Raw genomic sequence first — 21,754 nt, forward strand, 5'->3', positions numbered from 1 at the left:
GAAGTGGGGCTCCATCCCAGGACCCTGAGACCATGACCTGAGCTGAAGGCAGAGGCTTAACCCTCTGAGCCACCCAGGCACCCCTTTAAAAGTTTTTCTGTGGCTGTTTGTATTTTAGGTGTTTATCCTATATACCTTGGCATTCCCTGAGGGCATTCAGTTCGTATTTATTATGCACTTAAAACATGCTAGGCCTTGTGTGAGTTGGGCGTAATACCGGAGATCTGGTTCCGGTCTTCAGAGTGACAGTAAGATAAAATGGATTGTTCGTGCCGTAGAGTGGTGGGATGGAGAATGGATTGATGGTGGCAGGTCTCCATCCTGTCTTGGGGACACGGCGCTGACGGGGGTCAGTGTGTTCTAGGGGTCAGGGGCATACTTGTGGAATGAGATGAGGATTTGAATCCCTTTGTAGCCTTTTGACTAGCAGTGTGCGCTTCGGCGAGTTGCTCAGCCTCTGTAATCCTGTTTCCTTAACTGTGAGACGGGGTGACACCCGCATGTGTTGTCAGAGTTTAATAAAACACTGCGCCTGGCATGTAGTTTTTACTGTTAGGGCTCGGGTTTGGAGAAGGTTGCTGATTCTCAGATAGGAACCATCTGACTGTCCATGCAAAACGTTGATTAAAAAAACTGAATTAGCAGCAAGGTCATAAGTCACAGATTATTAACCTTAAAGTATGTATTTGTTAACTTTTAGTATCTTAGTATATTGAGGGTGATTTCGAAAAAGTCAAGGTGAGTAAGTCCGAGTTTTCATTGCTCTGTATAGTTCCTATGTAAATAGTTTAGAAATGAAGGAAGTACCGCCTAGTTATAATGGTAAAATAAAGAAATCTGAACCAAGCCAGAAAGGCCAAGGGAAATTAATTTTGAGAATAACCTGCCACGCATAGAATAAACTGAATTCTTAATTACGTTACAGTTATCTTTGTATGGTTAAAGATCTTATAATGATAAAGTCTTAAAGGAGAAACCTAGGATGATTTTTAGTTCATCTCCTATTTTATAGTTGAGCTAAAGCAAGTTATTACTTGTACAGATTTAAATAACTAATGAAAATTAGAACCATTCTTGTTGCTTTGTAATAAATTTCAGTGAAGTAGAATTAATTGTGCAAAAAGAAGACTCTGCGCCGTCCGTTAGCCTTCCTGTCGCACCTGTCGCCTTCAGACCTACACATCCGTTCACTGAGCAAGTACTGAGTGCCTGCTGTGCTTTACGGCAGGCATCATCTTCGAAGAGTTTTGCTATAGAGGAAGGTAAAACATCAAGCACATTGATAGTTAAAGTGTTTCACCTTGCAGACCTCTGGGGAGAGATTTCTATGGATTTAGAAGTTGTGCTCATCTCAGGCAAAATACAGGACTTGATGACATGTGGCAAAAAGTTTTATTCTTCACGGAAGCTAGCAAAGGAGACAGAAAGGGAATACAAGGTGAGAGAGATGGTTTATCACTACCCTTTTCCTTCGAGACGTATTTTTCAAATAACAAGTATATATGTAGGGTTGACTCTCTGTGTAGTGTTTTGGTAAATGGTGGAAAAGAAACATGAAAGAGTAACATGGTCTCTGCCCTCACAGAACTGACCTGTTGAAACAAGACTCGTTTGTAGCAAGGGGAAAGCCACCATGCAGTCTCCCTTTCCTCTTTTTGCCCACATGAGATAGTTCTCTAAAGACTTTTTCATCTCTTAAGGATTTAGGCCTTAATTATTCTCTTTATTTAAAAAAATAAAAGCCTGGTTATAGTAATTTTCAAATATTTACAAAATTGGAGGTAATAGTCCAGTGAACCCCAGCCCCCATAGCCAGCCTCCGGTTTTAGCCACAGTCATCGTTTTGTTCTGTTCACTTGTTCCTTGCCTGTTATCTTTCCTTTCCTTTTCTCTTTTCCCTTCCCTATCCTTCTTTTCTTCCTTTTATTATTTCAAAGAAATGTGTGACGTTCTGTATATTTTCCCCTATATGACACAGAAGTGTATTGTAACATTATTTTCAGTGCCTGTATTTTATTATAGATATTTAGTAAATACACCTAACCTATCCCCTAATAATGGGCATTTTCATTATTGTTATTACTGTAGTTTATTCCTTGTGAATATTACTTTCTTAACACTTTTACGTACACATGGGACATTCTCTTGGAATGGAATTTACCAGAAATGAAATTGCTGAAGCCAAGGGTATGCACCTTTTACAAATCTCTACATAATACCAACCAATCTTCAGAAAGGCAGTAATTCTTACTCCCATCAGCAATGTGCCTGTTTATCTTTGCTAATCTGGATTTTGTCACTCTATTAATTGTAACAATCTCCTACTATCGTAGATAAAAAAAAATTTTTTATGTGCATTTAAAAATTATTGAGGCTAGACATCTGTATTCTTATGGACCATTTATATTTCTTCTTTTGTGAATTCAGGCTAATTTTTCATAAGCATCATTTTCATTATTCTTACTCAGAAACCATAGTATCATTATTTCTTATACCTGATGTTCAAGACTCTTCATAATTCGGCCCTAACCTATTTTCCTAACTTAATACTATCTGGAAAGAGTCATTCTACTCCAATAAGTAGTTTCTCATTCTTAAACTTCTTCCAATTCATTTTTTTTCCTTGGATTCACTTTTAAGAATTTTTTTTTACTTGTTTTCTTAATGTTTTACTTTCTCCTTTTCCTCTGTAAATTCTTCAGAATCTTTATAGTCCCTCTTGTGGTCTCACTGCAAGCTCTGTAGGCTTCCGACAGTTTCCTCTTACTGAGCTTCCACTGTACCTACTGTTTCTGCTGCTGGATTTAGTAGCAAATTATAGTCTGCTTTGTTGTGTTGTGTATCAGGCACATGCTGTGGCTGGGGCCATGAACACAACAGCTGTGAGTGAACATAGTCTGGGTCCTTGTGAAATTCATAGTATCCTAATGAGGCATGTATTTCCATACCTTTGCCTTTAGGGAGTTGAACTTCTCCCAGTCCACCTCTGTTATATGGTAATTATACATAGATTTTGAGATGTGTACTTACATGCTCCTAGCTGGACTGTAATATTATTGAAGGTATAAGCCATGTTTTCTTTTTTTTAGATTTTATTTATTTATTTGACAGAGAGAAAGAGATCACAAGTATGCTGGGAAACAGGCTCTCCCTGAGCAGAGAGCCCAATGAGGGGCTTGATCCCAGGAACCTGAGATCATGACCTGAGCCAAAGGCAGAGGCTTAACCCCTGAGCCAGCCAGGCACCCCTAAACCATGTTTTCTACTTCTCTATTCCTTATAGCACTTAACTCAGTTCTCAGCATGCAGCCATCGCTAAGTATATACTCACTCTGTCATTGTAGTAACAGAAGTTGCAGACTTTGGAGTCCCCTCCCTGACCTCATGGACACTGACTGTGTAACATTTGCAAGTTATTTAGCCGTTCTGAGCTGGTTTCCTCATGTGTAAGGTCATGTATGGAAAGCGTTTGGTACAGACTAAGTGTTCATTGAAAGATACCTCCTTTTCTAATAGTTAGACCTATCAAACCAGAAACTGCCTCAGCAGACTGCCTAGTTCCTGTCATCTAAGACTTACTAGATTCTGCTCAGTTCTTCAATTATCTTTTTTTTTTTTTTTAAGATTTTATTTATTTATTTCACAGAGATCACAAGTAGGCAGGGAGGCAGGCAGAGAGAGAGGAGGAGGAAGCAGGCTCCCTGCTGAGCAGAGAGCCCCATTCGGGGCTCCATCCCAGGACCCTGGGATCATGACCCGAGCTGAAGGCAGAGGCTTTAACCCACTGAGCCACCCAGGTGCCCCAGGTTCTTCAATTATCTTGTCCTCTCCTTTTAATCCCCATTGTAACCCACAATAAGAAAGCCATTTCATTTTGTGGTTTAGTATACACTCTGCTTATTTGCATGTATCAGAAACAAAAGTTCTACAAAGTAATATTCACTGTTACTATGTATGACTCTCTGCTTTTTTCTGTTGTTAAGGAAAGCTGATTACAGCCATTAACATATTTCAGAACAACAGTTCAAAACACATGCTAGATTTTTGGAATTTGCAGAAGTTGGACTACTACCCAGTCACATAGCTGTGACTTTTCAGTGAAAGAGAAACTGGGATGAAGGGACAGAGGCTCGGGGCTCATTCTGACTCTGCGCTCTCTCTCTTCCCCCTGCATTCTGTGTAGTTAGATTCCCCTGTCGTGAGTCTGGGCTCGCTGCTCTGGGCAGGAGTGTGCATTCGCGCACGGTCCAGAGCGGCTATGACAGGAGGTTACCGGGGAGTTGGGACAGACCTTAACACCTTGGCAAGAGAGAAATTTCTCAACCACTTCTTGTGTATATTGTTTCTCTTAGGAAATGGACATCCGTGGGTTTTAAAATTGTTAGCATAGTTCTCAAAAAGGGGCCTGAAAAAAACCTTTTTGTTACAGAAATTTATAAATATTTAAAAAGTAGGCAGAATAATATAATAAATCCCCATTACCTAAATTTAGTTTCACTGATTATCAACGTTATGTCCATTCCAAGTAGAACTTTTCACAAAGAACTTTCAAGACTTAAACAGTTCCCTTCCTTAGTACACACAGATGATCTTTATTTCAGAAGATGTATGTCAGCCTTAGTGTGCGTTCTGTGCGTGAGTGCTCACAGCCTGGTCATTTTACTTGATGCCTGCAAGAGGAGTAAGTAATTCTGTGACATGAGGGAGCAGGGGCGCCGGGGGTGGGTTCTGTGGAGGACTGCCGGAACCCCAGACCCGTGTTCCCCAGGGATGCAGCTGCCTTGTTGACCAGCCTGCTCTTAGGGGAGCCGACATTCATTGCATTTATCTTCTGTGGAAAACCTTTGATTCTTTGTTCCCTACCCTACCTATGGAACAAAAATACCAAACCATAGATTTTGCTTTATGAACTGGGTCCAGCCTACCTTTCTAGTTTTCTCTTCTGCCCTCTGTCTCTTCCCTATCATATTCAGCTGCTTCTTACTGCTAAAATACTCAGTCCATTTTGGGCTTGTGATTATTTTTCAAGATTCAGTTTAGATTTCGTCTTGTAGGTGAGAGCTTTTTAACTACTCCAGAAGTATGTCGTCCTCTGCGTGTTTTTTTGTTTGTTGGGCGTGAGTGTGTTTGTGTGTGTGTGGCCCCTTAACTGTGTTGTATATATTAGTTTATGTTTGCTTTCTTCCCTACCCTTAATTAGACGGCGCTCCTCCTCCAAAGCAAGGGCTATCTCCTAGTCTTGTCTCCTGACCACTTCTCTGCTGCCTGCACATAGTAGGCATCCAGTGATGGTTTGTTAGATGACTGTATTTAGAGTTTTAGACTCTGATTTTAACACATGTTCTCTCCAGAAAAGAATTCATCCGAGTTTTGGGGTTTTTTTTTTTTTTTCCTCATTTTGTTTTGTATATTTTTCAGTTTTTTTTCCTCCCCTCCTTGGGGATATCCATGTAAATTTCTAAAGAGAACTTAAGTTCTGTGGCCTTTTTCTTGGGGTAAAAATACCGTGGTAAACTAGTATAGAGTGCCCGCCTTCAGTTCTCCTGCAGTAAAGGTAAGTAAGGCCTGCGTTCATTATGCTTCATTTTCTTGCTGTTGTTGAACGGTGTGGTTTTTATGGAGCTTAAAAAGCAAACTGGGGTGGAGTAGGTTTGTGCTTATAATAGCCTTGACCAATTTCTGATATATTTCAGCTCATGGAATGCTGTGTAAATGCCCTGGTGACATCCTTTAAGGAGACTATCTTAGCAGAGTGCCAAGGCATGATCAAGCGAAATGAAACTGAAAGTAGGTAAAACATCACATAAAGTTCTCATAATCTTTTAAGAGGGTATCTTTGAAGCAGATTACTTTAAATAAGCTGCTGTTAGATCATCCTTTTCTACATAGGTATATTTGTAACAATAAACTGTGCTTAAAGAAAATGATAAAATACTTAACACAGCAGTACTACAAAGAAGGTTACAAATTTACGTTTTAAACATTCCACCCTTAGGTATCAAAATTTGTTTGTAGAAAATGGCAGTGGGTTCAGTTTGTTCTCAGATGTAGGGCTCTGCTTTTAAAGACTAATTAAAAGGACAAACATATGGGAAAGACTAGAACTAGGTGTTTGGCTTCTGTGTGAAACTTTGTGGCGAGTATTTTTAGAAAGTAATAGGACATTCCTTGTTAATGATCTCCCTCCCTCTTCCCTAAAATATGTTACAATTTAAGGTTTCTGCAAGTGTGCTTTTTTATTACTGACAAGTTTTCTTAATAAAGATACATTTTGGGAGGTTGCGAGTACATTACAACCAATATGGTAAAAACTCAGACGCATTCCTCTCCAGATTTCACTGTGTACGAGTGCAAGGTCCTGTTTAGTCTCTAGTTGCATTTAAAGTGTGCATTTCGGTCAGTTAGGTTCGTACACTTGTAGTTTTTAGTAAAAAGCTCATTGGCATAGATGAAATCTTAGAATCTGTGTATGTCAGGCTAAAGAGATCCGTGCTGGGCTCCATGGGGTCTCCCTTCAGAAGGATATGTAGTGGTAGCTGCTTCTGTGCAGTGGGATTTGTGGAGGTCAGTTACATGGTATAACAGGAGAAAGTGCTTTTATAAACTGAAAAATTCCTTATGAATACAATTTTATATTATCTCTAATATGCTTTTATAATCACTTGGAATAATCTGATGATAGAATTTTTTTTTTTTTGCCACTTAATGATGTGGTACTGTATATTTAATACTGCATTTACTTTATGAAATATACTACCCTTCTGTGTAAACTTTTGTACTATTTAGGTTTAAAAATAATCCATTCTCATATGATCTCATTGATATGGGGAATTTAAGATACGAGGCAGAGGATCATAGGGGAAGAGAAGAAAAACTGAAACAAGGTGAAACCAGAGAGGGAGACAAACCATTAGAGACTCTTAATCTTAGGAAACAAACAGGGTTGCTGGAGGGGATGTGGGGTGGGGGCCTGGGGTAACTGGATGGTGGACTCTGGGGAAGGTATAGGTTGTAATGAGTTCCGGGTGTTCTGTGAGGCTGATGGATCACAGACCTGTGCCCCTGAAACAAATAATACACTATATGTTAATTAATTGAATTTAAATGTAAGAAAAAAATAAAATAAAATAAAAATAAATAAACATTCCATTGAGTTGAAGGTCAAATGACTCACCTTTTAAGAGGAGTTAGGTTTTATGGTGAGTGATCACTTTTAATTAGAGTTTCTTTTAAAAATAACTTTTGTCAGAGCAGGTGAATCCGTAAGTTACAGTACTTGGTAGGAAAAACTCCTAATCATACCCACAGAATACTGCTAAGGTTTTCAGTTTCCAACTAATATTTCTCCAGACTTTTACTATCCTAGGAATTCTAGACCCAAGATACAAATGAAAGAGAAAATGTATTTTCATGGATGAGATGATGATTCGAGTGTGTTCTATCGTTTCAGAATTACATTTGATGTTTTCGCTGATGGACAAAGTTCCCAATGGGATAGAGCCAATGTTGAAGGACTTGGAGGAACATATTGTTAGTGCCGGCCTGGCAGATATGGTAGCAGCTGCTGAAACTATTACTACCGTGAGTGTCCCCGGTGGCGGGGGTGCACGTATGTCCACGTTGTTCCTTAAATGAGAGATTGGGTACTTAAAATAGTAATTGATGACACAACGGTAATGTTGGAACGTCTTTTAATATCAAGAATTTTTCAGAGAATTTCTCAAATTTTAGAGCTACAGTGTTTTATTAAAATTTTGTTTATATTCTCATTTTTTTGTGTTTTCTTTTTTAAAAACCTCAATTGAGTATCAAACATTTTATTTTTAGGATTCTGAGAAATACGTTGAACAGTTACTTACATTATTTAATAGATTTAGTAAACTCGTCAAAGAAGCTTTTCAAGATGATCCGCGATTTCTTACTGCAAGAGATAAGGTATATATTCTTGTATAGTAACAGTATTGTCATAATTTACTTTATTTTTTTATTTTTTTAAAGATTTTATTTATTTGTCAGAGAGAGAGAGAGCATAGGCAGAATGGCAGGCAGAGTCAGAGGGAGAGGCAGGCTCCCCGCAGGGCAAAGAGCCCGACGTGGGACTCGATCCCAGGACACCGGGATCATGACCTGAGCCGAAGGCAGCTGCTCAACCAACTGAGCCACCCAGGCGGCCCTGTCATAATTTACTTTAAAAAGGAACTTGTACCATTATGCTACTAAATTATAAACTAAAAACATAGCAACTCTGATTTTTTATCAGTGGAGGACAACCATTTTTATTGTATTTGGTTTGTTATATGGTTTTGTAAGAATTGGGTATGCCTGTGAACTAGAATCTAGCTAGGAAATTTGTCTTCATTTTTTTGAGATTTTTAAAAAATATTGAATCCCTATTGATCTGTCCTTTAAGACCCGCCTCAAAGTACACTTATCCTGGAACTTCCGTGATACCCTGCCTCGCCCACACCCTGTCCTCCAGCACAGTTTGTTTTTCTGTTCTCTGCCCTTTTCGTGGGACTCCTGGGGATCCGGTCCCATTTATCTCACTTCCCTTGCCCCTTTCTCCTGTCCTTACTGGTGTGGGATAATAATGAAACAGGGTGTTATCCTTCAGGTTTTATCTTTTTAATTTGTTTTGTTTTGTTTTAATTTAAAGAGAGAGAGAATGTGCATGGGGGCCGGGGCGGAGAGGGAGAGAGAGAATCCCAAGCAGACTCCCCAGTGAGCGTGTAGCTCCACACAGGACTCCATCCCATGAACATGAGATTACAACCTGAGCTGAAATCAAGAGTTGGTTGCTTAACTGACTAAGCCCCAGCGTTTTATCTTTTTAAATGTCATAAACCTAATACTAGAAGTTAGCGTCAGTTTTTTCACTTTGATCTACCTTTCTTATTTCTTATTTCTTATTTTTTTTTTTTCTGTAACTCTAAAAAGACCATCAACTTTCTCCAGTAGTGTTTTTTTCCCCTATTTTTAGGTGGGTAGGTAGGTAGGTAGAGAGAGAGAGAGGGTCAGAATGGCTTTAAGGGAGGCTAGAGGTGTAGTGTGCGTTAGTTCAAAATATTGAATGGAGTGGCCAGCCAAAGCTCTGTTGAGGAGGCGTCTGAATCAGGATTGAAAGTAATTAAGAAATAAAGTCCTATGGCTTTCTGAGGGAAGAGTATCCAGCAAAAGGGACAGCTTAAAAAGCTGTAAGACAGGAATTTACCTGTCACATTCCAGAAACAGGAGGAAAAAAGGTCAGTGTGGCCCGAGTGGACGGAGTGAGGGGAGGAGTACGAAATGAAGTCAGAGACAGTTGGAGGCCAGATCGCAGAAGACCCCGAGCTAGGGAAGGCAGTTTGGTTTTCACCCCGAGGAGGATCGAAAGTCATTAGAAGGTTTTGAACAAAATGGGTATGACTTACATTTTAACAGTGTCACTTGGTTGCTGCAAAAAGAATCGACGGAAGGGGGGCAGGAGAAGTAAGAATGTCGGCTCAGAACCTATTTAAGTAATTCATAAAGCAATGCTGGAGGCTGGGCCCAGAACGATGGTTGTTAGAGGCGGTCAGAGCCGGTCCGATACTGGTGATGACAACAGACTGCACGAGATTTGCCAAGGAATCCGATGTAGAACGTGATAGAGACCAGTCAGGGATGACATTTAAATTTTTGTTCTGATTGATTAGAAGCACATGCTTGCTGAGGTTGTTAGATTGGGATGGTCGTTAGATTGGGAGCTCAGTTTTGGACAGGCTAACTTTGAAACGTTCATGAAACATCGGTGTGGCAGTGTCCAGTATGGCGTGTAAGGGAGAGAACAGACCTGAATAATAAATTTGGGAGCTTTATCATATGGATGGCATTTAAAGTGCTGACACCGGCCACGCTCACCAGTGTAATGAGTGAGGATGGAAAAGTCAAGAGACCAAGGTCTGGCCTGGGGCACTGTCGGTTTTGTTAGGAGAAAGATGAAGAACCAAGCTTTCGTGAGGAGAGCGCAGAGTGAGTGGAGGGAGCCGGAGAGTACAGTGTCGGAGACAGCATGTGGGACAAGCACTTCCAGGACGAGGGCATGGTGTGCTGGTTTCAAGTGCTGCTGCCGGGGCGCCGGGGGTGCTCAGGCGGTGAAGCGGCCGCCTTCAGCTGGGGTCATGGTCCCGGGGTCCTGGGATCCAGCCCTGTGTTGGGCTCCCTGCTCAGTGGGGAGTCTGCTTCTCCCTCTCCTCCCTGTTTAGATTTAAATAATGATCTATTTGTGTGCCTAGGAACAGTGGACGGGGAAATATGATGGAGGAGAAATGAGAGAGAATTCTGTTCACCTCGGTTTTATTAGCATCACAGGGAGGCCCGTCCTCTCGGAAAGTCTCTGCAGGGATTAAATGGGGGAGGCTGAAGGGAAGGACGATGTGTGAAGTGTGTTCTGGGGGAGTGTGCATAGAGTGGTACGGCCGTCAGGCAGCCCTGAGACCCCACTTGAGAACAATGCCAGTCCTGATGTGAGAGGGAACACGCTGAAGTCATGGCTTGAAAAATTCTGTCAGGCCACAGACACCGTTAAAATACCAAACTATATTTTAAATATTAAAAATAATGTTCATTTCATTGTAAATTCTTTGCAGGCATATAAAGCAGTTGTTAATGATGCTACCATATTTAAACTTGAATTACCTTTGAAGCAGAAAGGGTAAGTTTTTAAAAATCACGTTTAAGATTCTTAACTTTTTTGGAGTGTTTTAGACATTATTGGGTATTTGTGGTGTCCTGTCTCCCTAAAATCTGTTAGGTTTGATTTTTGCTGCTGCTTTTTTTTTTTTTTACCTGTATGATTTTTACTGCCTTTGAATATTAAAAAATCTTAGTTTTTAATTTCATATTATCTCGTGTGGTCATTAAAAAAATGTTGATCTTATTTTTTTAAGTGGAAAAGTGTTCTTAATCTTTTAGAATCTCTATGTGATTTTTTCTCCTTATTAGTCTCTAAAGTTACTTTATTACTTATAAAAACATAGAATATAACTCAATTCACCATACTGAAAGAGGGAAGTCAATTTTAATGTAAGTATTTATATTGCCATTTAAAAAAAATCCAAAATATAACGAATTAAATGGATACATTGATAAATTAAATTTACAAATTGGTAAAGCTGAGCTAGTTACGGTACCTTTAGAGTAGTACTAAGCACTAAGGTTCATTGGAAAAATGTTTTGATATACTTTCTAGCTAAGAATTGCTATTTTACGGGCTCCCGGGTGGTTCAGTAGGTTAAGTGTCTGCGTTTGGCTCAGGTCATGATCCCAGGGTCCTGGGATTGAGCCCTGCAGTTGGGCTCCCTGCTTGGCAGAGAACCTGCTTCTCTGTCTGCTGCTCCTCTGCTTGTGTTCCCTCTTTCTTTCTCTCTCTGACGAATAAAATCTTTTTAAGTGTTGTTTTTATTTTTAGATTTTTTAAAGTTCTTTTTTCTTTCATATTTATTTGAGACAGCATGTGCATGTACATGTGCTTGGAGGGGTTAGGGGCAGAGGAGGAGACACTCAAGCAGACTCCCTGCTGAGGACTTCAGGTGTGTTCATCCTCCCTGAGAATGACTTGGCTACTCCCTCCCCCGCCTCCTTCCCGAGGCAGCTGTCCTTCTGATTACTGCAGCTGATTACTTTTGCCTGCTCTAGGACTTCATATAAATGGAATAGTACAATATGTACTTTTGTGTGTAAAGTTTCTCTCAGTGCAGCGCAGTGTTTTGTGATTTGTCTGTGGTTTTGCACATCACAGTGGTTGGTTTTCCCTGGTGTTTGTACTGCTTTATCCTCCCGCCAGTGACAGTGGATCCTCATTTTTACCAACATTTAGTGTTATTTTAATTTTAGTCATTCTAGATGTGCGTAGTGATCGTCTTGGTGTGGTTGTAATTCCATTTCCCTTAAGACTTCATTGGTGTCGAGCACTTTCTCTTGTACTGTTTGGCTTTCTTGTATTTTACTTAAGTATCTGTTCCACTTTTTTGCCTGTTTTGTTTTGTTTTGTTTTTTTCCCCCCACAGCATTATTCCTTTTCATTAGGGGGCTATAACAGTTCTTAGATATTCTGTATGTAGACTGAGAGATACATGCTTTTCTTTTATGGTTTATGCTTTTTTATGTTTTGTCCAGAAAAGCTTTGTCTGTTTCTATCCCTATGACATGAAGATAATCTTTTTTGTTTCTTCTAGAAGCTTTAGAATTTTAGCTTAAGATCCATCTTAAATAAATGATTATTTATATTGTAAGTAGGGGGTTATATTTAATGTTTTTTTTCTTTTCCATATGGATAGCAGCTGGTTTCATCATCATTTGTTGGAAATACTTACCATCCCCACTGCATGGCTTCAGTGCATTTTGTCAAAAATCAAGTGACTTAAAAATATGTGTGTTATTTCTGTGCTATTTTATTCCATTTTTTAATTTGGATATCCTTAGGCCATTACTACATAGTTCTAATTAATACAGTTCTGTGGTAAGCCAAGTAGTTTAATTTTGTTCTTTTTTTCTATGAACTCTTGATGTTCTAGTATTTTGCTAGTATATAGAAATACAGTTGATTGTTGTATATTGATTTTATATACTGTTACCTTGTGTCAAAGCTATTCCAGTAGTTGTTTTGTAGATTTCTTAAGAGTTTTCTGTGTAAATAATCATGTAATCTGTGAATACTGTTTTACTCCTTTCTGATCTTCATACCACTTAGTTCTTTTTCTTGCCTTGCTACATGGTTAGGGTCTTAAGTACCGTGTCGAATAGAAGTGGTAAAAGTGGGTGTCCCTGTCCTTTTTGTCAAGCTTGTGGGGGACCTTTAATATTTATCGCTAGGTACAAAGTTAGCTGAGGGTTTTTCATATATGCCCTTATTTATTTATTTATTTATTTATTTTTTTTTAAAGATTTTATTTATTTATTTGACAGAGAGAAATCACAAGTAGATGGAGAGGCAGGAAGAGAGAGAGAGAGAGGGAAGCAGGCTCTCTGCTGAGCAGGGAGCCCGATGTGGGACTCGATCCCAGGACTCTCAGATCATGACCTGAGCCGAAGGCAGCGGCTTAGCCCACTGAGCCACCCAGGCGCCTATATGCCCTTATTTAGATTGCTTTTTATTTCTAGCTCGTTAAAAGTTTTGATAATGAATGGGTGTTGACTTTTATTAAGTGTTTTTTCTGTGTTGAAATGATCATAGGGTTTTTCCTCTAAATTCTTCTGATGTGGTAAATATATTGTGTTTTTTTGTTGTTGTTTTATTTTTATTTATTTATTTTTAAAGATTTTATGTATTCATTTAACAGAGATCACAAGTATGCAGAGAGGCAGGCAGAGACAGAGAGGAGGAAGCAGGCTTCCCGCTGAGCAGAGAGCCCATCACGGGGCTCGATTTCAGGACCCTGAGATCATGACCTGAGCCGAAAGCAGAGGCTTTCACCCACTGAGCCACCCAGATGCCCCTGTTGTTGTTGTTGTTGTTTTTAAAGATTTTACTTATTTATTTGTTAGAGAAAGGGTGAGCACAAGCAGGGGGAGCCGTAGGCAGAGGGAGAGGCAGGCTCCTCACTGAGCAAGGAGCCTGAGGCAGGACTTGATCCCAGAACACTGGGATTGTGACCTGAGCAGAAGGCAGACTCTTAACCAACTGAGCCACCCGGGGATCCCAGTACTTTGGTTTTTCTTAAAAAAATCACATTTAGGGCGCCTGGGTGGCTCAGTGGGTTAAGCCGCTGCCTTCGGCTCAGGTCATGATCTCAGGGTCCTGGGATCGAGGCCCGCATCGGACTCTCTGCTCAGCAGGGAGCCTGCTTCCCTCTCTCTCTCTCTGCCTGCCTCTCTGTCTACTTGTGATCTCTCTCTGTCAAATAAATAAATAAAATCTTTAAAAAAAAAAAAAATCACATTTAACCAAGGCTGAATTGCTAGGATAAACTCTACTTGGTTGTGATGCATATTATTCTTTTTATATATCCTGCACTCAGTTTGCTAATGATGTTGGTTAGATTTTTTTTTTTTTCCATCTATATTCATGAAGGATTTGACCTCTTTTCTGGTCTTTGTGCCCTGTATAATTTTCACTTTTATCATGTCTTTGTCATTTTTTGGTATTAGGATTAAGTTGGCTTTGTAAGGATTGATAGTTATTTCCTCCGTTTGTATGTTCTAAATGAATGAGTGTAATTGGTATTACTTCTTCCTTACACGTTTGATAGAATTCATAAGTGAAATCATCCAGGCCTGGGGTTTTCTTTATGTGCAGATGTTGACCCCAGGTTCAGCCTCTTCAGATTTCTTACGTAACTTAGTTTTAGTTGTGGCCAGGTGTGTTTTTTGAGGCCCTTGTTCATTCTAAGTTGTCAGACTTATATTAGAGCCTCATTAAGATGAGAAATAACATTCATAAGGAAACAAGGCCAGATACCGTAGTTGTAAATGAGTATGTGTATCTCTAAGTTTGTCCACTGAGAGGACCTAGCAGCAGTGACACCCCAAAAGCAAGGAACACAACTAGCACCAGATCTAGTCCACTAAATATTATTGTCCACTGAAGAAGTTAGGGCTGTGTGAAAAATGACTGATTTTATCAGAAGTAGACTTCTTGACCAAACTGCAACCCAGCCCCTGGTTGGGTTGCCTGCCTCTCTGCCTGCTTGTGTGTCATAATGAAACAGTCAAGAACTGGGAACAGATGAGCTCTACGACAGCCCTGGGGGGAAATGACACAGCCCCGAAAGGCCGACCACCATCTTCTCAGCAGGCCTGTTGGAGGAAGGGAGACAGGAGGCCTCCCTGCAGGAGGGTGGCGGCTCCTGCGGTAGTGCGGCACTGTCAGTGGGAATAAACTCAAAGAAACAGAGGGACCCTGGAGAAGCGAGCTAGTGGTCCTGCAGTGTCAGAAACACCTTCCCCAAGTGTGCCATGTGGAAGCTGGAGATCAGCTCTGGGTCCTCCCCTTCACATCTGCTCCGTTCTACACCCGAGGCCTCTGGTGGAAGTACCGGTCACCGTTTGCCCTTTCCACTTCCCGGGTTTTTCCTCCCTGCTTTGCAAAGAAAGGCGCGCCTCTCTCTCTCATTATACTGCTGTGTGTTGCCTTGAACATAAAAAGCCTCCAAGCTGCAGAAGAAGGGATTATTTTGAAACGTTGGGATTGATGTACAGAGGATGAATTTCTGACAACTAGGTGTCAGGCCCTTTTGTAAGTCACATGGTTTCCATAATTTGATGCATTACTAAAAATGACCTTTTTTGTTAGATCTGTATGTATTTTTTAAGCATATAACTCAGGAGGTTCCCAACGAGTGGCGTAACATCAGAAAACCTTCCACTCCCATCTACTTACTTATGTGAATGATATTTTTTCAGGACAGATACACAGTTATAAAAATAAGAACTAGGAAAAAAGTAGAAATAAAATTGTGGCTTCTGGATTCGTTAAGTAAGAGGGGGAAAAGTTTCATGTACCTCATTAAGATATTGTGTATGTTTTATACACACAGACACAACATAATTATGTTGTTTTGGTAAGTTGTGTACTTTTTAAAAAAATTATTTTTATTAGCATATATAATGTATTATTTGCCTCAGGGGTACAGGTCTGTGATCGTCAGGCTTACACACTTCACAGCACTCACCATATCACATATCCTCCCGACCGTCCATAACCCAGCCACCCGTAAGTTATGTACTTAAAACAGGTTGAATTAACTCCATTCTGGGACACTTGAGTTTTGTATACACAAATTTTAGAATGTTGAATTTTAATTTATTTACATTCATAATTTAGAGAAGCCAGATAAAGAATAAATGCAAGACTTCCAAGCAGAAAAATACAGTACATCCAGAATTATTAAACAAACAAAAAACAATACATTGGCTTTTAGATTTTGTTTGTTTTAAAGATTTTATTTATTTGGCAGACAGCGAGAGAGGGAACACAAGCAGGGAAAGTGGGAGAGGGAGAGGAAGCAGTAGGCTTCCCGCTGAGCAGGGAGTCTGATATGGGGCTCCATCCCCGGACCCTGGGATCATGATCTGAGCCAAACGCAGATGCTTAACCTCACTGAACCACTCAGGGGCCCTGGTTTTTAAATTTTATTAGCAAAGTAAAGTAGAGATGCAGGTTCTTCATTGTTTCAGAAAAGTTTGCTTACTTTTCTAAAATGGATGATGGTAGGGACGCCTGGGTGGCTCAGTTGGTTAAGCAGCTGCCTTCGGCTCAGGTCATGATCCCAGCGTCCTGGGATCGAGTCCCGCATAGGGCTCCTTGCTCAGCAGGGAGCCTGCTTCTCCCTCTGCCTACCATTCTGTCCGCCTGTACTCGCTCTCTCTCCCTCTCTCTCTCTGACAAAAAAAAAAAAAAAAAAAAAAATCTGTATTAAAATGGATGATGGTAGGTATCACATAACTGTGGAATTTAGGTTACCTTGGATATATCCCCAAAACAGTTTTTCTTGATATATTAATACCAAAAAGTTCTAAATGCTAACTTACAAAATATACACAACGTTTTCAAAAGTATTTAGGAAGTTAGTACCTGAATAAAAATTTTTAAAGATGATTGGCAGGGCCAGCACTCAGGGTGGGGTAGGCCGGTACCGGGGTACAGAATGTGGGTCTCCCTCTCAGCATCCTGCAGGTGCGCCTGTGGGAAATTAGGAGTCAGCGCCTCTTTGAGTTAGGCACCCTCCTTGTCTTGCTCCTCCTCGTCTCAGCCCTGATCATTGGGTTTACACAACATAAGGAATATGTGAAAAATTGGCTTTAAGAAAAATATTTGTAGGTATCATTCGCTTTTCATCCGCTGCTTTTAATTTGTTTTTTTTAGGGTGGGATTAAAAACTCAGCCTGAATCAAAATGCCCCGAGTTGCTTGCCAATTACTGTGACATGTTGCTAAGAAAAACACCGTTAAGCAAAAAACTAACCTCCGAAGAGATTGAAGCAAAACTTAAAGAAGTGGTACATATGTATATTTTTTTAAATTTCAGCAGTTTTAATTACCTCACTTTGAATTTGTGTTGTGCTTACGAGACTTTGTGTGGTAGCAGCTAATGTGAAATTATACAGTGTAAGATCTCTGGAGGGCAGTTATTTCTCTTCCTGGGAATTTTTATTCTGTAGCTTCTAGAAAAGGGAAGAGTATTTAATTCTTCTCCCTTTCCTGATTCTTGTGAAGGAATTCATTGCTACCTCCTATTAAAGGACAAAGAAAGGGAAAATGGAGCTGATGGTGTTTGGAATGACAGTAGAGAGACTGGGGGGTTGTCCCTTCTTTCTTTTTGTGAGAGCTCAAAATAGAGAACTAGAAATGAGTGAGTATAGGTAACAATTGTTTTTATTTTTGTCTCCTGGCTGTTAGTGTCATTTGCTATAAGCCCAGGAATACAAGGAAGAAAAAAAGTAAGAAGATGGAAAATAAAGACAAGAAGGCTAAAGAGATTAGTGTCAGATTGAAGTGAAAAGGCTATACAGAAGAGAAATTTTGGGGAGAACCCTTAATTTTGATGTGAAGTTTTACACTATTTATTAAATCTGAAAAGTTGATGTTTATAGGAACTAAAAGGTTATTCAATTAAAGTCTCAAATTTGTTAGCTTTTAAAGGAGGGTATTGGGACTGGTCATTTTTATGAGATGGTTGGTTCAGTAGGCTTCTATCTGTGTATGTTTATGTAAATTTCTGTATTTTGACATTGGGGTTGTGGAAGGGTCTCAGTGAGAGTTGGCTAAGAATATACATGAATTGAAAGTAACTTTGTTTTCTATACAGCTGCTGGTACTTAAATACGTACAAAATAAAGATGTTTTTATGAGATACCACAAAGCTCATTTGACACGACGTCTTATATTAGACATTTCTGCTGATAGTGAAATTGAAGAGAATATGGTAGAGTGGCTAAGAGTAAGTAAATTTATATATATATATATATTTTTTTTTTTAATATAGTGCATGGTTCTTATGTGTGCTTAAGTAATTAAAATTTTGGTGATGTTAGTGTCAAAGAAGTACGGGACATTTTATAAGAGCATGGCATTCATTATATAAAATAAAGTGATACTAATAAAGTATATTTTCTTAATAAAGACTTTTAGTGAGACACTTTTGCTCTTAGTTTGCTTCTGATGTTTTGTACTTTTGTATTTCCACTTTCATTTGAATTGACCTTATTAAATGGGCTATGGGACAAATCATTGGTGTTTTCAGTACTAAATGCTTAACTGTAGGAATGTTTGTAAATAATGACTTTTATATAGTTAAAAGAACCAATACGTAAGAAATGATGGCTTATTTTGAGTAATGCTAATTTAATTATTAAATTCTCATACCAAAGTATTTTAAGTCTCTTCCTGTCAGTTCACTTAAATGGGATTTGCATTCTATTACAATGAATGTGTTGTATTCATTTATATGATGTTAAGATACATAATATTATATAAGATGATATAGTATAAAGTTTTTATTTATATTTATTTATATATATATAATATGTATTAATACTAATAAAGCTGTGTATTTTATATATAACTTTCATCTATATATATTTCACAATACGCATTTATAGATTGTCCTGCTTTGCATACTACAGGATAGTAAAAATTACTCTGCAGACTGACATTGTGCAAAATGATCTTAATGTTAACAATTAGTGGGAAAAATTATTGTTTTGTGACTCTGAGAAATTTCTGTTAAAACATTAAAAACTCTCTCTTACCTAGGGAAAAAAAAATATAAAAAGAGTATGTATTTAGTACATTGTAATTTAAGACAAAAGAAATTTCCAGAACTAAAGTACTGTTTCTCATAAAAATTTTAAGATTAGTTAGAAAAATATTTGCAATTCATATGTCCAATGCCTATGTATCTAGAATACATAAAGAACTCTTACAACTCCCTAGTAAAAAGACAGCTAAGGTACAAGTGGGCACAGAATTAAAGCAGACATTTCTTCCCAGAAGATACCCATGTGGCCAATGCGTGTATCGGAGATGTTGGACATCATTAGTCGTTAGGGAAACAAACACAAATCAAAACCGTAGTGAGATAGTTTTTTTACTTTACTCCTGCTTTTCTCCTAATGAGAATAAATTTTGTCCTTTCACACTTAATACATGGTGATAATGGAGAGTTGACGTGTGTTGTTGAGGGACTAGTGTTGCTGAACTCTGCTGTGGTGACTGATACATGTCAATTGGAATCATGCAGAGAAAGCCTGGGTGACCTGTACTGTCATTTCGTTTTTAAAAATCAAATTTAATACATATTAGAATATGAATATCCTAATAAAGGGGAATGATTTTATTTTAAAGCATCTAAGACTTAGTTTTCCGTTAAAAGTTTTTCCTACTAGTATATCAGATTATATATTATTATTCATTACCTCTTTTGTCTTTGCCTTTCATAGGAAGTTGGTATGCCAGCAGATTATGTAAACAAGCTTGCTAGAATGTTTCAGGACATAAAAGTATCTGAAGATTTGAACCAAGCTTTTAAGGAAATGCACAAAAACAATAAATTGGCTTTACCAGGTATTATTTTATAATTATGTGTGTGTGTATGTATATATACATATATATACATATATATGTACATATATATACCTTTTTAAAGAGAATATTTTTGTTTTCCAGTATATTAAAAATGAACCCTAGCTGTAACAGATACAAAGATGTTACAAAGTCCACATTCCTTGAAGACATCCAGCAGAACAGAATTTAACAGAATTTAGATTTGCTAATCCCTATTTTTATGTATGTATATATTTTTTTAATTATTTTTAAATTATTTTTTAAGATTCATTTATTTATTTCAGAGAGAGAGCATGAGCAAGAAGGGCAGAGGGAAAGAGAGAGAGAGTCTCAGGCTGACTCTGTGTTGAGCTCAGAGCCCAACATGGGGCTCAAGTTTCATGACCCTGATGTCATGACGTGAGCTGAAACCTAGAGTCGGATGCTCAACTGACTGTACCACCTAGGCGTCCCTATTTTTTATTTCTTCAAAATAGCCCCAACTCACTGCCTGAGCTTTACATGTTTCAGACAAATCATGTAAAGAGACTAACTTACTTCTTTTTTATTTTAAGATTTTATTTATTTACTTTTAAGTAGGCTCCACACCCAGCATTCATGAACCCATGATCCTGAGATCAAGACCTTGGCTGAGACCAAGAGTTGGATGCTTCACCGACTGAGCCACCCAGGCATCTCCCCCCAACTCCTTTTTTAAAAGATTCTATTTATTTATTTGAGAGTGAGCACCAGCAGCAGGGTGGGGGAGGGGAGCAGGGAGCCCAACTCGGAGCTCAATCCCAGGACCCTGGGACCATGACCTGAGCAGAAGGCAGAGGCTTAACTGACCGAGCCTCCCAGGTGCCCCTCCCTCCCGTTTTTTTGTTTTTTTTTGTTTTTAATTTTTTTACATAGTCTCTACAGCCAGTGTAGAGTCTCATAACCCCAAGATCAAGAGTTGCATGTTTCTTCAACTGAGCCAGCCAGGTGCCCCTCTAATCCTTATTATAATTTTTTTTTTCTAAAAAGACACTTTTAACAAAATATTTAGGGTTTTGTTCAGTTTTCACCAGTGCTTACCCAGTGTTTATATATTTGTTTCTTTTTTAAGTTTATACATTTTCAAGATTATTTATTTTATATTTTCTGATATTCTTGCCTATAGCTGATTCAGTTAATATAAAAATTCTGAATGCTGGGGCCTGGTCAAGGAGCTCTGAGAAAGTCTTTGTCTCACTTCCTACTGAACTGGAGGATTTGATACCTGAAGTAGAAGAATTCTACAAAAAAAATCATAGTGGTCGGAAATTACATTGGCATCATCTCATGTCAAATGGAATTGTAAGTGGATGCTGTGTTAGTTCTGACACTGGTTTGACTGAAAGTACCAGGGCTCCAAATTAGAGTTGCTGAAACAGAGAGATGTTTGTCTGTTTTGTACGTGCAAGTTTGAATGGGTCTAGGGGGTCCAGTCCACGGAGTTGTAGGACGTGGGCTTCTGGTTGTAGCAGCGCACTTCCAGTATTGCTCTTTGCAGATCCAGTAGGATCCTCATTGTGGCTGTCTTCCGGCCCAGCAGGAAGGGAGAGATGAGGGTGTGCCTTACTTCAGGAGCAACTCCTAGAAGTTGCCCCATCATTTCCACTCACATCTCATTGGACAGAACGGGTCACATGACCACACTTTGTCCCAGGGAGAGCTAGAATTTGAGCCTTTATTCTTACCATGTAAGAAAGGAAGAATGGGTATTGGAAGACAGCTAGCAGTCTTTTTCATGTTTAATCTCATGGAAGGGAGAGTATATGGTAGAGAGATGGTATTCGTTCTGAGGAGAGTCTCATCTTGATATTATTTTGTCTGTCATAGATAACATTTAAGAACGAAGTAGGTCAATATGATTTGGAGGTCACAACGTTTCAACTGGCTGTGTTGTTTGCATGGAACCAAAGACCCAGAGAAAAAATCAGCTTTGAAAATCTAAAACTTGCAACTGAACTCCCTGATGCTGAGCTTAGAAGGACTTTATGGGTTTGTTTTATGTTTTTTGTTTTTAAAGTTATATCCAGTCACAAGGCAGGAAATATTTGATGGCTTGCTTACAATAAATTTTTGAATTCATAACACTCTGAAAATGACCTTTAACCCAGAAATAATACACTTATGAGAGATATTAGTGCACTAATGAGGCATTCGTGGTAAGAAGTAAATTGAAAATAAGCAAGTTACTGAGAAGGTGAAAGACAAGAAAGAAAGG

General features: G+C 38.9%; 1 protein-coding gene across 2 annotated transcripts in view; it reads left to right on the forward strand.

The window, feature by feature from the left end:
• Positions 1-21,754, forward strand: part of CUL5 (cullin 5) — a 90,479-nt gene that overhangs the window by 59,039 nt on the left and 9,686 nt on the right. For both annotated transcript variants that reach the window (XM_004764409.3, XM_045077531.1), the window contains 9 exons: positions 5,694-5,787; positions 7,451-7,581; positions 7,828-7,935; positions 10,608-10,672; positions 16,823-16,955; positions 17,765-17,896; positions 19,398-19,521; positions 20,666-20,841; positions 21,367-21,528. In XM_004764409.3, coding sequence (XP_004764466.1) covers positions 5,694-5,787; positions 7,451-7,581; positions 7,828-7,935; positions 10,608-10,672; positions 16,823-16,955; positions 17,765-17,896; positions 19,398-19,521; positions 20,666-20,841; positions 21,367-21,528 — 1,125 coding nt within the window. The remainder of the gene's footprint in view (positions 1-5,693; positions 5,788-7,450; positions 7,582-7,827; positions 7,936-10,607; positions 10,673-16,822; positions 16,956-17,764; positions 17,897-19,397; positions 19,522-20,665; positions 20,842-21,366; positions 21,529-21,754) is intronic.

This window comes from Mustela putorius, unplaced genomic scaffold, assembly GCF_011764305.1.
Source record: "Mustela putorius furo isolate JIRA1106 unplaced genomic scaffold, ASM1176430v1.1 tig00000198_pilon_pilon_pilon, whole genome shotgun sequence".
NCBI classification, from domain to species: domain Eukaryota; kingdom Metazoa; phylum Chordata; class Mammalia; order Carnivora; family Mustelidae; genus Mustela; species Mustela putorius.